Source organism: Metarhizium album (genome assembly GCF_000804445.1).
Source record: "Metarhizium album ARSEF 1941 chromosome Unknown scaffold_5, whole genome shotgun sequence".
NCBI classification, from domain to species: domain Eukaryota; kingdom Fungi; phylum Ascomycota; class Sordariomycetes; order Hypocreales; family Clavicipitaceae; genus Metarhizium; species Metarhizium album.
Window position 1 is genome coordinate 598928 of NW_024467579.1, and position 14813 is coordinate 613740.

Genomic DNA, 14813 nt, shown 5'->3' on the forward strand with positions numbered 1-14813 from the left:
CAGCTAGACGGGCAACGGTAGCATTATAGTCGATCAGACTACGGAGTAGAAGTGATGAAGGGAAGGGATACATAAACTCACATATGCGCAGACGGGCCAACTTGGCAGTGGGGGGGCCACATCTGGTCCAACCCCGACCAACATGAGTCCTGTCAGGTACAATTGCGCATCAGAAATTAAAAAAAAAAAAGGAGACAAGCGGCCAACGACAGCGTTCAATTCCATCATTTTGCTCTACAAAAGCCCCAACGCCCGGCTAGCCATCTTCTGCAGTGCAACCATGCGAACCCCGCAAATCTCCGTGCCGAAGGGAGGCAGAGAGATATGGCTGGTCTTATTTACCCAGGCATGTACGGAGTACGGACTATGTAACTGCACACTATGTACGTCTGCGTTGGACACCTTTTCTCCTGCCAGCAACGCCGCGGCAAATGGGGTCCAAAATACGGAGTGGGTGGCATGAGCAGCACGCAGTCACCGAGTTATGCAGCGACATGGCGCAGGCAAAGGCAGGGACCAAAAAAAAATAAAAAATAGAGGGAAATTGGTGTCTGAGGAGCAAAACCCCATGGTCGCCTTTGGGCTGGCCCAGAGACGTCGAGACCAGTAGCTTGCTTACGGGGCGCTTCTGATACGGTTTGCGTATATCTCGTGCCGGAACTAGGCCATGCCATGGCGTACAACTCACGGTACACTAGGGCAACTAGACAGGGATGGTCTCACTTGAAATCGTGGTCAGGTGTGCTAGTTCGTCACTTTGCTACGCCTGACACCATTCACCAACGTCGGTTCAAGATACCTGATACCAATGCCTGGGAATACATCCTGCGTGTGAAATACTTGACAGTGTCGGATTTTTCGACTCGGGCCTATTATCGTCTTTCCTCCCGGGAGGGGCTCTGTCCCTCCGATGCAGTATTTATTCGTCCCATTGTGACGCCGGGCTTGGAGGCCGTTTATCGCGACTCGTCGGTGCCGCTCCATAAGGATGCATTCATAGGCCACGGCCTGCCTTCAACGTCTTCGAGGCTGAATGGCGACTGACTGCACATGATCGATGTGGCAGTTGGGAATGGATCTGATTTGAGCCCCTGGATCACGAGGCGGAGTCTTTATTTGCCGCTCCCTTTGTTTTGGCCGCAAATTTGGATCCCAGCCCGAGTCTCTCCAAAAGGCGCTGGACTTACATGTCCCAGCAAAAAGACAAAAAGTCTGCTCAGGTCAATCAGCAATTAGGCGCCGTGATGCGACTCCCAGTCACACCACCTCGAATCAGGCCGTCAACCATGGCGGAGCACCTGGGCCCCTTGTTTTTTCCCTTCTGATGCCCTTGCAAATGTCTGCACTTAATCCCCATTCGTACCATCTATGCACACGCACCACCTAAACACCCCTTGCCATTCTCCGTACTGCGTCGACGGTTGCCGTACCGTACCGTACCGTACCGTGCCCCGCCACGCCACGCCACGCCACGCCACGCCACGCCACGCCATGCCATGCCATGATTTGCGAATGCATTGTAGGGTACTCCGTACGGAATAGTAGTAGTTGTAGCAGTAGCAGTAGCAGTAGCATTGGTAGTAGTGGTAGTAGTGGAAGAAGAAGACCCCTGGTCCCTCTTGTAGGCCTTTTGAGACTCTGTCGCCGAGTGTGGACTTTGATCGTCTTCACCGTGGCCGCTTGGTCGACGTGGTCGACTTATTTGGCTACCTCGTACCTGCCCTTTTCAACCTCCTTCCTAAAGGTCTCCGTCTGCTCCTGCATCCTTCCTTCCCAACTTGAATTCAACCCGGAAAAAAATTGATCGAACCGCCCTCCCGGTTTCGTTTGCAACCGACAAGAGGTATTTCTCACTTGTACAAAATTCAGTCTTTGTTGGTTGTCTCGTGTAACCGGAGCCACGAGCACGCCTATTTCGCGACAGTTTCCAGACAAGCGCCGACCCTGGTCCGCCTCTTCTTTGGGCCAAACGTCCTCTCGTGCTTTCCGCTAGTGTGCGTTCTCTCCGCACGGTAAAGTAGGTTTGGTGATTACCACCGCGCTTTCTTTTTCCTTCTTTTTACACATACAAACTGTGTCTCCCTCCACTTTTCAAATTCTCGCCCGCGTTACACGCTGCGACCGAGACATACCGTTGCGGTGTGAGGACCACCAAGAGGGGCTGAAGGGCAACTCAACGCTCCCATCTGTCTGCCACCGACTTTCACTACCCGTACGACGATACCCGACTCCGTCTACCTCGAGGACGTTTATTTGACCGGCTCAACTCGTATAGGGACGTACATTGCAGGAGAATTTTAGCTTGGAGCTGCCTCTCAAGCAGGGAATCGACGATTTTGCCATTGGTCTGCGCGCAGCAACTACACTCGAATCCGTGTAAATGATGGTCTAAGAGCACAGCTCTCGCAACTCATCGCCGGTTTTCCCCGCCGTTTATTCCTTGTGCGAGGGAAACAACCAAGCTTAGCCCGCCACCCTCAAACGGGCCGGCGTTTCGACGAGCACTGTGGTACTGTCCAAATACCATTTCACGGCGGTTTGTCAAGCCGTCGAGCACCGCGGAGGACGGCAGCATCTCTCTGCGGGGCGCCCAAATCATCATCTTTTGTTTCTGCAGGTTCCCGATAGGATTGAAATCAGCTTTTGGACTTCGAACTTTGGTCTGGTTGCTGGCGGGGCTTGCTTTCGATACATATCAGAGCCACAATGTCTGCTTCGTCGAGGAATCGCGCTGCTAAAAGCTCTGGCAAGTCATCCACTGCCAGAGGAGAACGCATCCAGGACTACACCGCAATGCCGTCAGTGAAAGAACTGAAACTTTTCGACCCATGCGCCGCCACGGCCTCCATGTTTCTTTATGCGCAAGGCCCTACAATTGTATGCTGTCACCACGACACTCTGACCGTTGAGACAAGATTTTCGAGGCATAAAGAAACAGTCGAATTGCTCGCTGTGGACAATCAGAGTGACTTGGGCGGTGGCCGCCTCGTTGTTAGCTACGACGCCGGCCAGACTGCCATTGTCTGGGACTTGATGACCGGTGATGAAGTGGCCAGATTCTCATCCTATGAAACACTTACTGCCGCGGCATGGATGCGCGATGGAAATGTCGCTTTTGGTATGATATGAGACGGCGGACATGCAAATAATGCATCTTCATCCCGGCATCGAGCTAATTGTCCATTTGCAGGCAACACTCAGGGGAACATCATCCTTTTTGAGCCAACGACTTCGGAACATATTTCGTCAAGGACCATAGACCAGATTGCAGTTACTGCGCTGGCCCCGTCCGCTGATTGCAGGACGTTTGCGATCGGGTAAGAGCAGAGAAATCCGACCACATACCATCCATTCGCCTTGACAGAAGAGTTAATGGAAAATGAGTTAGGTATCAAAACGGATCACTACTGATCGCAACTCTTCAACCGCGCTTTACAATCTTGCACAACTTGACAACGTCGAGAGCACCATCGCCGGTAGTAACTGTAGCATGGCACGCTTCTTCGTCGCGACAAAAATCCGACATGCTGGCGGTGCAGAGCCACGATGGGGATCTCCGAGTCTGGAGCGTTGCAAAGAATTTCAGTGCCGATGATCCTGCCAAAGTCGTCAGGATACTTCGGCGGCGAGAAAGCTCCGTACCTGGACCCAACTGGATGGGCTGGTCGAAGAATGGTCGTATTATTCAGTTCTCAGACTCGTGCGTGTAACCTTTTTCTGTGCTACACAGGGCGTTAACTGTTGTCTAACTTTTTAACAGGGAAACCCTGTCGTGGGATGTACGAACAAAACATGTTACCTTTGACTCAATCCCTACTTTGGAACATGTAAAAGGGCTCGCAGTTTACGGGCCAGGGGCTACCCTCTTCACCTCGGGGCCCAACGGCACTGTTCAACAGTTTGATCTCAACTCGCCATCTATCATGGTTGCAAACGTCCAACACCCCACGAACCTCTTGCCACCGTCGCCTCCAAACTCAATCGAAGAGCCAAGCAATGCGTCGGGCCATTCTGCAACGACAATTCACACATCGGAGTCGGAGTCTAGCTCTGTGCCATTTGATATTGGCGTCTCGGAAAGTGATGAGGACCAGCTGTCCCCGTTTGCGCGCTTCTCTCGTCGCCCTCACCTGGACCCGTCAGGAGGTGAGGTGTCCTTCGATCCAGGAAGCCCAGTATCCAGTCGAAGTGGAGTGTCCTCGGTGTCCAAATCATCGGCTAGTTCTCGTACACCAGGTCACTATCAAGGATCCATGATGTCCAGAGGAATGACAGAAAACACTTACATATCCACCGGCTCGTCCCTGAAACCATCAACGATTGGTCGAAAAGACCTGGACACATACTCCATGGGCTATTCACTACCCTCAACAAGCGGCCAATCCACGACTTCTTCACGATCTAGACACAGGCCATCTCGTCTGAGACATGAGATCCCTCGAAGCCCCGACGATAACAAGGTACACGAGTTGTTCAAGTTTACCCGCAGTCGCTTGAGCGACATTCCGTACAAGCACCCCATGCGAGCTGATAATTCTCGCCTCACAAACGATGATTTGAGAAGGCAAATGCTGAGCACCATTTTCGGATGGCACAAGCCGATTGAGGATTTGATTCAAGATGAAATGAGCAGGCACCCGGCCGGCTCCGCCAGTCGCATCCTTCTTGCCAAGTGGCTGGGTGACATGGACACCGATATCATGGTCGGCTCGTCTGAGAATATGAGCTCGTCTGACTGGATGCTACTCGCTCTCAGCGGCATTGGTGGACAGAAGTCTCAACATAAACTCGGGCGTGCCTATGTTCGGCGTTTGCTAGAAAATGGCGACATCCATGTTGCCGTTACCATTATGCTCGGTATGGGTGATCACAACGACGCAATTGAGATCTACATATCTCACAAGCGCTATATGGAGGCACTCATCCTCACCTGTGTTGTTTTTCCAAGTGTCTGGGAACGTCAGGCTGCGATTATCCGTAAATGGGGAGAATGGGCTGTGCAACATGGCCAACAACAGCTGGCTATACGGTGCTTCGCCTGTACTGATCAGGAGTCTACCGAGCCATGGAGCTCTCCGTCGGCAGTTCAGCTAAACTTCCAGAGCATCACACCTAGTATCCCTGAGATTCTCAGCCCTCCCTTGTCGCCGCCAGGCCTTCAACGTGGTCCGCAGCGCAGTGTTGCCAAGTCATCAGCCCTGAAGCTCATCACCACGTTTGGAGACGAGAATCAAAAGTCGAGGTTCTATTCTCAAGGGGATGGTGGGCAGACCCCAATTGCCGCTGGTGTTACCCCAATCGCTGATTCGGCCATCTCTCCGGCGGTCTGTGATGTGACCACGGCACTACTGCGCCCGTCAAGCAACAGCAGGTTTAATACGCCCACTTCTGCTCGTCCGAGCGGCTCCAGCTGTGGACGCGGCAGGCTCCCATCAATAGGCGAAATTTCCTCAGACTTGAATCGGGAGGCGCATCAAGCCGCCGAGAAGGCTAGTGAAAGGGTAAATCGTCTGGGCCATGTTCGTGTGTTGTCTGCGGAGCAGGATAATCTGGCTTCAGGTCGTTTGTTACAACGTGCTGCAACGGCCAGCCCGATGATGATGAGGGACAGTTTCCAAAAAGCCGCACGGGGGTACGAAGGCGAACGGCCCCCATCGCCTAACGAGAACATTATGAGCAGGATGCAAGAGGCTCGATCAAACCGCAGAAACGGCTCGCGGGATCGCATTCCCCGAGGTGTGAACCTTCAACTCAAGCCTCTGGGGCAGCCCGCATTCGCAGATGTAACTCCCCCTGAGCAGTCTGTAACGTCATCCACACGCTTCCACTGGCCTTCGAGACGCCGTGCGCCAGGATCAGTTGCAAGCTCGGTAACTTCTACATCAAGTGCAGGAAGAAGTTTGCGCACTGGCCAAAGGCACCGTGATGATTACATGCATAGCCTGGAAGCTGCTCATGACTACTCGAAGGGAAATCGTAGTCGAGGTGGAAGCACGGAACGAGGTCGTGAATCATCCCGCGGCCGCCATGGTAGTCAGGAAGGAAGGACCAATTCGAGAGAGGCGTCTGAGGAGCGTGGAAGAGCCTCTGCACGATGCTGGACAAAGCCCAAGAGATCACCCACCTCGCCAATCCCCATGTCACCAGAGGACCTCGCCAATTTGAGCACACCCAAATACCACGAAGTTGGCGAGCCGGGTACGACTAGGAAGTCGGGCGGCACCAAAGCAAAGACTGGCAGCCGAGCGTCTAGCCGTGGGAGTCAACGGCGCAGTCCGGACGGCCGCCCCCGGCCACCGGCATTGGACATTCGTGGCAGAAGTCTGGTTCGGGAAGCATCTCATCAGCGATCTCCATCGTCACCCCTGCCTCTTTCGGCAACTGCATCGTTACATTACCAAGGCTCCGAAGATGAGGAAGATTTCAGGAGGGCAATTGAGGAGCAAGAGGGCTTCAGAACCAAGCATAGCCGAGGCGCAAGCCGTACTCTCAACTCCCCACTAGAGACCAAGGGAGAAGGGGCGGAAAGCCGTCGCAGAGAGACTGCGGAGGCACTTGGCATCCTCCCACCTATGGTCGCTCACACTCGAGCGGCTTCAACTGACCACGCTGGTGACTTGCGGCAAATGAAAGATGAACGACAGCGGAAGAAGGAGCAGGCAGCCCGTGAGCTCGAGGAACGTCGGAAGTCCCTTGCGAAGAGACCGCAGGCACCCCAGATCCTGCACCCCAATGAAATCAACGGCACAGGCTTGCGAATTGGTGTCGAGATGATGAACGAGCCAAAAGGTGTTGACGATGCACCTCCTCGTTGTGCAACCGAACCACCCAAGAGCATGTATGCAAGGAGCGGGCCGCACATCGGTCTCCCGGCAACTCCCAAGGCCATGAGACTAATTCTCGAAGCCGAGAATAGCAGCAAGATGAACAAGGATGTCCCAGAAGTTCCCTTCATTCCTCCCGATTATGGCACACTCGTCGTTTCATCTGGCCAGTGTCCTAAAAAGGAAGAGGGCATTGAGCCGTTGACTCTGCTTCCGTCTACCGTATACCAACCACCACAGAGACCGGCCATTCCTCGAAGCATGTCGGCCCCGATTCCTGACGAGCCTAGACAAACTCCAAGACACCCTAGGAAGGCCAGCACAGGCGGGATTCGAGGCATGGACGAGGTAGTGCAGGGCGGACGACGTCATTCGCAGGAGGAGGCAGTGCCGCCGCCGCCTCCCCCGGTTCCTGCGGCACCACCCATGCTCAAGGAGCTCCAGCACCTGGCCACACCACCGCCTCCTCCTCCTGCCCCTCTGCCATATGCGCAGCGATCTCTCACGGGTGGTGCCTTGGCTTCGGGAATGATTGAGATTGTGATGGATGAGGACGACGACGCTCCAATTGTCGCTGCGCCCAACGACGGCATGGTTCCAGTACTTGCACCGCCTGCTCCTCCCTGCAGGGGTCACAACCGAGGACGTAGTAATGGGGATGGTAGCTTCTCCAGAGGATTGTCCAGGACTGGGAACAGGGAGCGGATGAGATCGGCCAGTCGCAGCCGCAAGGACTCTGGGGCAAGCATCAAATCGCCGCTATTGGAGATGTCATCAGACGGGGCTTACCGCGTCGGCACACTTCGATCACCAGTTGGGGGAGTGCCTCCCCCGGTGATGTACGACCCCGATGCCATTCGGGCTGCGATTGAACCAAACGGAAAGCACATGTCGACCGGACTTGACCAAAGCGAGATGTTTTGAGTATTGTTAGAAGCAGTATTTGCATTGACACACGTCAGCTGATCGAACTTGGCTATTGTTGGTCCTTTTTTGTTTCTTTTGCATTTGCAATTATATCTCGCTCCCGTTGCATAAGCCAATTTTTTTTGGATTCCTCATACGGCTTTTGGCGTTATCGATGTTCCCGAGGCAGTGAGCCCCAATACTCTTCGTTGCACGTTGCACGAGCCATATCTCGGGGCCTGCCGTGGTGCCTTGTGTTGTGTCAGATGGTTGCTTGAAGGAGTGTGTTGTGTAGCAAACGCAGCACGGCCTTTGACGACTGGTTTCCCGCGCTCCGCGTCACTGATCACACGTCGAGGTGGGCAGTGGCCGAATCTTCTGGATCTTGCAATCTTTTCCCCCTCTTTTATTCTGAATCGTGCTTATTGTCAGCTTCTCGACCATGTCCTTCACCATATTGTAACAATTTTTTTAGGCTCGAGAATACAGGTGAATGAGGAAATGGCATTGAAACCTGTGCTTTCGTCCTTTGGCCTGATGAAGCATTCTTTCTAGTTTTTGATGGTTAATGAACCGGTTTGAAGGAGGGGGTGTGCCAGCCAGGAAAAGGAAGCAAGACTGTGTGAAGCGTGGAGGGATGGTTCGATTCGTTGACTGGGATCGGAGAGCGATGCTCTGGTGCTTAATACAATGCTGCCTCGCGGCAAATTGTTCCAAGGAGGCCGTAGTAGTCGTAGTTGGGATTCCTTGAATATATCCAACAGGTTGTTTATTGCGCCGCACTGCCTTTGTTGCAGAGAGTGTGACGGAATGTTGTGGTTTGCATTTTTACGTCGGAAAAAGTGCCCCTGCCTGCCCACGGGAGGTTCGAAACCGCCAAATGGCAAATGTTGCTACGGACCACGACATGTACTGCAAAGTGATTTTCCAATCAAAGCAGGTGTAATCTTGTAGATTTATTTTATTTTCTTTTGTTTTTAAAAAAAAATCCAAATCTAAAACTAGACACTATATACGGGTAAGAAAAGGGAAAAAAAAAAGGCGTCGGCACCTCCATCTCGCTCAACCAACCCAATCTCCTCGCGGTCGTGATCCAGCCCGCCATGCGACGGGGGAGAGTTCTCTGCAGAGTGAAACCTCTCTCAAGTGTCATCTCCAGTGCTTAGGGCCGCTTGGCGAATCGCAGGTTACCCATGCGAGCAAGACGGGCCACCGCGGCATTCGGGCTGGGCGCCGGGCGAGGGGGATCTTACGGGGATGGGGACGTGGTCGAGGTGCTACAGGAAATAGCGCGAGATAAATCGAGGGACTTCGCCGTTTGACCATTACAGCCGGAAGTTGGGTGCCGTGTTTTGATATATATACGTTACTTGGGGAAGGTGGGGCGCACTCTACTCGTCTCGCACTGCTGTGCTGCAGCTGTCTTGTCGCTCTCTTTTTTTTTTTTTCCCCCAAGTCTTCTAGCACCACGGGTCGGGTCTGTGTTCTACACGCACGAGAGCAGGACCAGCAAGAGGGCGACAGCAAGAAAACAAGTGCAACTGCAGTTCCGTCTTGTTGTTCCAGCATGGCAATGGCAGCTCGCTAAAACACCGAGCCATCGACCATCGACCATCGACCATCGACCGCCATGATAACCACGACGCCGCGCCTGCGCGTCCGCCGCCCGTCCCCGACCACGGCCGAATTCACCGTCACGACGCTGCCGCCTCGCACGCTCTCCCTCCGCATCCTCCGCGTGCTCCTCGTGCTCGCTCGCCTCGTCCTGGCGCTCACGACGACGCTCCTGCTGTACGGCCGCTGGTGCTCGTGCCCCCTCGCCGGCGCCTCCGCCGCCACGGCCGCCGTCCGGCCGCCGTCGCTCCTCTCCCTGCCGGGGCTGAGGTACGCCCTCGACGGCTATTCCCGCTCGTCGACGGCGCTCCTGCTCGCCAGGATCGCGTCCTCCGTACCGCTCGGCCTGCTGGTCCCCGGCGCGGCGGCGGCCCTGTACACGCTCAGCCTGCGGCTGCACTCGCACGAGAGCCTGCTCGTGCTGCGCGGGCTGGGCGTGCAGACCACGGAGTCGCCGTCGAGCTACCTCGCCGGCCCGTCGACGCGCTTCATCCCCACGGAGAAGATTCGCGACATTTTCGTCAACGAGGCCTTTGTCGGCTTCCAAGTCAGGTACTATCTTGTCGTGGTGGTCGAGGGGGAGGAGGACGTCGTCATTGTGTTCCCGGGGCTGCTGCCCAGGAGGGCCATTGTCGAGACGGTCTGGAGAGGCGCGAGGGAGTGTCTGTACGAGGCGCCCAAGAGGGACGCGGAGTAGCTTCTCTACGATACCCGCCCGGGTTCACCGCTGTCACGAGGAAAGGGAGGCGAGGGGGAAAGCTTGAGCGCCCTGGTCTTTTAATGCCCGCTGCCCGCCCTGTTGATGTATTGGCCTGTTACTCCCACATGCGCTAGCTGTAGATGCTGGTACGGGTTGCTACGATCCTTGGACCGTCTTTGCTACGCGGCCCCCTTTTGCGCGTGCATCTCTTGTGCGTCGGCGTACCCTTTCCTCTGGGCGTACCGGTCGCTCTGCTCCTCTGGCGACTGGAGCGCCGGCCTCTCCATCACGGGCACGTACTTGCCGCAGAGGCGTCCGCTGTCGCCGCCTTCAAACACGCGCGCGCTCGCGCTCGCGCTGGCGTCGGCGGCCGTCGGCCCCCTCCCCTGGCGGGATGCCAGCTGCAGGAGCTGCGACGAGAGCAGTTCGTCCATCTTGTGGCCCCTCCACGCCTGCCACAGGCTGTCCATGACGCCAAACTGTCCGAATTTGTCGGGCGGGTGCTCCTCGCCCACGTGGATCCACCGCATGCTGTCCTCTCTCGTGCTGGGCGCGTCTGCGGCCGCGTAGTCCGTCTTGGAGATGTCTGGGAAGATGCAGTCCCACAGGACGAGAGGCACTTCGTCGGCCATGACGTAGCTGGGTCGGCCGGGGTGCTTGGCCGTGTCGAGCAGTTCGGAGACGAGCGACGGCGGCTCGAGACCCTGGCCGACGAGGAACAGGATGGCTACCATGTGGCGAATCTGGTGCCACAGAAACGCGGATCCCCGAACGTGGAAGTAGTACGCCTTGGGGTACGGTCCGGGGCCCGGGAGCCCCGGCGGCGAGGAGCCCCGGGTTTGGAGGTACGGCAGCGCGGAGCTGGCATCCTGCACCTCGACAATGTCCGATTCGAAGATGCGCCTGCGGAAATTGGTGACTTGTTTCGCGGGGTCGGTCTTGCAAAAGTTGCGAAAGTCGTGCTCGCCCTCGTAGCGCTTGGCCGCGTCGCGCATGGCGCCAATGTCAAGCCAGCCCGCGTCGACGCGTCTGCCGGCCCCCGACGGATGCGGGCTCGCGGGATCGGGCGCAAAAGCAGGCTGTGTGAAGAAGTAGCGATACTGGCGCTCGCGGCACGAGAAGCGGGCGGAGAAATGGGGCGGTGGTGATGGGCACCACGCTAGGATGCGAATGTCGTCTGGCAACAGTCTGTTCAGGATGCGTGGGTAGCAAAGTTCGTCGCGGACGTCGTCGAACGGCTCTGATTCTTGTCGAGGTTGCCCTTGTGCTTCTGCTTGCCGTCCTCTTTGCGGGCCTGCCTCGACCGCGGGCACGTCTTGAGCGGCAGCGGCAGCGGCAGCGGCATTCCCATTGATGCTCTTCTTCTTTGCGAGCGGCCTGTTACTGCGCACCCTCAGCCCGACGACCTGTCCGAACGCGCTGACTCCGCGGTCCGTTCTGCCGCATTTCGAGTAGTCGCAACAGTCGAACTGGACGACCCTCTCGTCCTCGGGGAAGATCAGGCATGCCCTTGTGAGAGCGTTCCACAGCTCCTCCTCGATGGAGGGCCGATTCCCCATGGCTTGAAACTCGAATCCGCCGTAATTTTTGCCCAGATACGCCAGCTTGAGCGCAATGAATCGGGTTGAATATCGTGAGGGATCCATCTTCCGCTTTTCCTTCGGCGCTTTTGCCTTTTTGGCGCGCCCTGACATGTCATCGGACATTGTAACCGCCGAGGCATGGTGGTTTGGTTCAGTTTCAGGAGCAGAACCAGCTTTGCGGGCCTGGGGCCTCTTTTCCAGTTCGACCTCGAGCTCCTTCAGTCGTTGGATGAGACCGCTCTTGGTCCAATTGTTGTAGTTGGTTTCGCCGGCCATGTTGCTGTGAGGATTCACCCTTGGACGCAGGTTGATCTGCTCCGGCCTTTGAGACGTCGACCTCGGACGACAATGCTGACCGTACACGGGCCTGCAGGCTCTGGACACGGCTCTGGCGGCAATACTGCGCCCCACGGGACCGTGGATCGGTTGCATGTAAAGGTGGTGCGGCTCCTATCAAAGCATTTTCACTTGGGGATTTTCTCTGCCTTGCCTCTTCGACTGCGCACGGCGGACATGTAAAAGTCGAACGGTGGGGAGGTTGTGGCTGGTGCTCTGTGGCTTAGAGCGCGAGCACACGTGCAGCATTGGCAGCCAAAGTGACTACCGAGCCACGATTGTCAGTAGCCAAGCAGACCGACCTTCTCTGAAGCCTCGTCGGCCGAGTCTTTTCGAATGCCCTTCCAACGAGACGGCAAAGGCCGTTGCGCGCCCAGCCCGAAGCATAATGGACCCTGAATCTGTGAGGCTGTTACTCGTGGGGGATGAGAAATGTGGCAAGACGACTTTTCTATCGCATGTGTTGCCCCTATCTCGGCTATCTGGATGTTGTTCGCCTACTGACCGCCTATGCAGGAGACTGAGCGCTGGAGAGGGCACAAATCCGATACCAATTCTCCGAGACATTGATCAGCCATTTGTGTTCAATATTGGCCTTGGAGACAAGAAGTTTCGTCTCGAATTTTCAGATACTTCCAGCCCGGACAACTGGCGGCTTCTTGAGCCAGACGTAATTATCCTCTGTTACGACATCAGCCAACGACTGAGCCTCGTTAACATGAAGCGCCATGTTCGCCACCTCAACCTTTGTAGCTCCTTTCGAGCACTCTAGAGGAAGCAAGTACTGACGAGCCATGACAGTGGATCGACGACGTTAAGAGGGCGTTCCAAAACTCAGATAATCTGCCCATCGTCATTCTTGGTTTGAAGAGAGACCTCAGGTCGGAGAACGACCCCAACGGCATCATCTACCCGCAGGAGGCCTATCAGCTGGCTCAAACCATGAGGGCAGATCGATATGTCGAATGCTCAGCTGTGACGGGGGAACTCCTCAAGCCTGCGTTTGAGGACATCTGCAAGACAGCCACCAAGACTACCACCGCAGCTGGGGGGCAGAGCGAGGGGGGCTGTATAGTAATATGAAGGGGAAAAAACCGCAAAAGAAAATAGCAAAAGAAGAAAAAAGAGCCAACTGGCCAGGTCGCGACACCGCTGCTCCATTGTTGGAAAGTGAGATGGGTCGTGGGTAGACTCTGTTTGACTGATGGCTGTCCTTGGATTGCAATTGAACAAGCGATTGCCCTTCGTTCAAACGGCTTCGGTATCATTCATACTCACATCACCACCTTCGCCCGCATCCCCATTGCCTTGGACCTCGGCCACCTCGAACCGACCGAGCACACCGGCTATAATGCCAACCATTTCTTCTTGTTGCTCGTCCGAGTAACGCTCGGGCATGTCCTCAATAATGGTGTTGAGAGCAGCAATGGAGGCTGGGCGCAGGTTTAAAATCATCACCATCTCACCCTTTGACAGTTCATACGGACTTAGGTTCTCAATAATTTGGGCAATAGCCTCTGGGGTGTAGGTCAAGGGCTTCTGACTCAAGGGACTGGGTGCAGTCCGCAGGTACTGCAGCATCTACAGGTGCGAGGGGCAAGGTCAGTTTTGCTGCTTGAGGTCGCCATCTGCTTGAAACCATGCATTCAGAGTCGTGTGCGACGAGGTCACGCAACTTACCTCTCGAACAACCGTCTCGAGGTTTGGGGGCCCGCGGTGCTTCTTCTGCTTGTAGCGATCACGCTGATCTGTGAGGTGCTGGTAGACCTCGTAATTGGATAGGACAGCGGACTGGGACTCGAGGATCTTCATGGCGAGTGGGCAGGCGGGACCAGAATGAAGCCTTGCGAGAGTAGGGTGTGAATGTGCAGATGGGGGAGAAGCCGAGCGGTACACGGTGCGTCCCGAAGCAAGTCGAAGACGACAGAAAAAAATTATCAAAAGCTCTGTTGCATATCAGAAAGCATGCGACATGTCGGACTGTAGCGGCAGGTTGGCGTGTGTGGTTGCTGCAAGCTGCTAGCCAGTCCAGACGAAGAAGTCGATCTGGAGACCGTCAGTCAGCGTCGAGTTCTCAGCCGAGATATTTTTTCCCATCCCACGGTTCATGCACCAAAGCGGCCAGGCGAGGAGAGTGTGAGCAGCAGCCAATCAACAGGCTGCACGGCTTGGCGCATTGGAGACAAACCGGTCACATTGATGCGAAACAGCGTGGGCTTGAAAATGGAACCCGTGAGGAATTGCAGACCGCCGACCATGCGCACCAGCTGACCGTACTTAACCTAATAAAAAGTAGGGTGCCCAGTACTTGAGTAGGTCGTCAAGACTCAAGAGCCGCCGTCAGGATTGTGCTGATGCGAGTATTGACGCCAGACCTCACACACACTACGCACTGTGACACACATGCAAGCTGCTGCTTAAGTAAGCAGTAACAAGCCAAACAACCTCGTGCCCCCTTCAGCCCTGCGCGCATCCGTGGCTGGATGTACCGCCCGAACAGCCAACTTGCAGCTTGGCTGTGTTTGAAAGTACTCCGTACGGAGCACCGCACTGTACTATTCTCGGCTGCATCGCAAGTTGCAGGTGCATCTTGTCGCATGGCTATCAGTGGCCATGTAAAACATTTTGCTTCGTGCACAGTGTGGCGGTTCGTCCATAAAGCACTACCACGTCAAGACGTCTTTTGTTGTGCCGGCTGTGAGCCATTTGACGACATTGCAGTCCCGGCGTTGATGCGTCAACTTAATTAAGTACCTAGGTACGTACTATCAACCGGTCCAATCTTGCCCAGTTACACCGGGTGTGGCCGCACCACACTATTTTGTGTGGTGTGCGGGTTGTGGGCCCGAG

At 55.5% G+C, this 14813-nt stretch overlaps 4 protein-coding genes across 4 annotated transcripts; 2 read left to right on the forward strand and 2 right to left on the reverse strand.

Annotated features, from left to right (window-relative positions):
* Positions 1–2706: 2706 nt before the first annotated feature.
* MAM_02888 (WD40/YVTN repeat-like-containing domain protein) lies at positions 2707–7748 on the forward strand (the record flags this gene model as incomplete). Its single annotated transcript, XM_040821687.1, has 4 exons — positions 2707–3118; positions 3191–3317; positions 3389–3700; positions 3761–7748. 4 exons carry the CDS (start codon positions 2707–2709, stop codon positions 7746–7748), a joined length of 4839 nt encoding a protein of 1612 aa, XP_040680256.1.
* Positions 7749–9360: 1612 nt separating this feature from the next.
* MAM_02889 (phosphatidylinositol N-acetylglucosaminyltransferase) lies at positions 9361–10041 on the forward strand (the record flags this gene model as incomplete). The annotated part of the gene is made up of 1 exon (XM_040821688.1): positions 9361–10041. The coding sequence occupies one exon, from the start codon at positions 9361–9363 to the stop codon at positions 10039–10041; it is 681 nt and encodes a 226-aa protein (XP_040680257.1).
* Positions 10042–10223: 182 nt separating this feature from the next.
* Positions 10224–11903, reverse strand: MAM_02890 (Pseudouridine synthase I, TruA; the record flags this gene model as incomplete). The annotated part of the gene is made up of 1 exon (XM_040821689.1): positions 10224–11903. One exon carries the CDS (start codon positions 11901–11903, stop codon positions 10224–10226), a length of 1680 nt encoding a protein of 559 aa, XP_040680258.1.
* Positions 11904–13211: 1308 nt separating this feature from the next.
* Positions 13212–13775, reverse strand: MAM_02891 (Calcitonin protein-peptide-receptor component protein; the record flags this gene model as incomplete). The annotated part of the gene is made up of 2 exons (XM_040821690.1): positions 13212–13544; positions 13644–13775. The coding sequence occupies 2 exons, from the start codon at positions 13773–13775 to the stop codon at positions 13212–13214; spliced, it is 465 nt and encodes a 154-aa protein (XP_040680259.1).
* Between the last annotated feature and the right edge of the window lie 1038 nt (positions 13776–14813).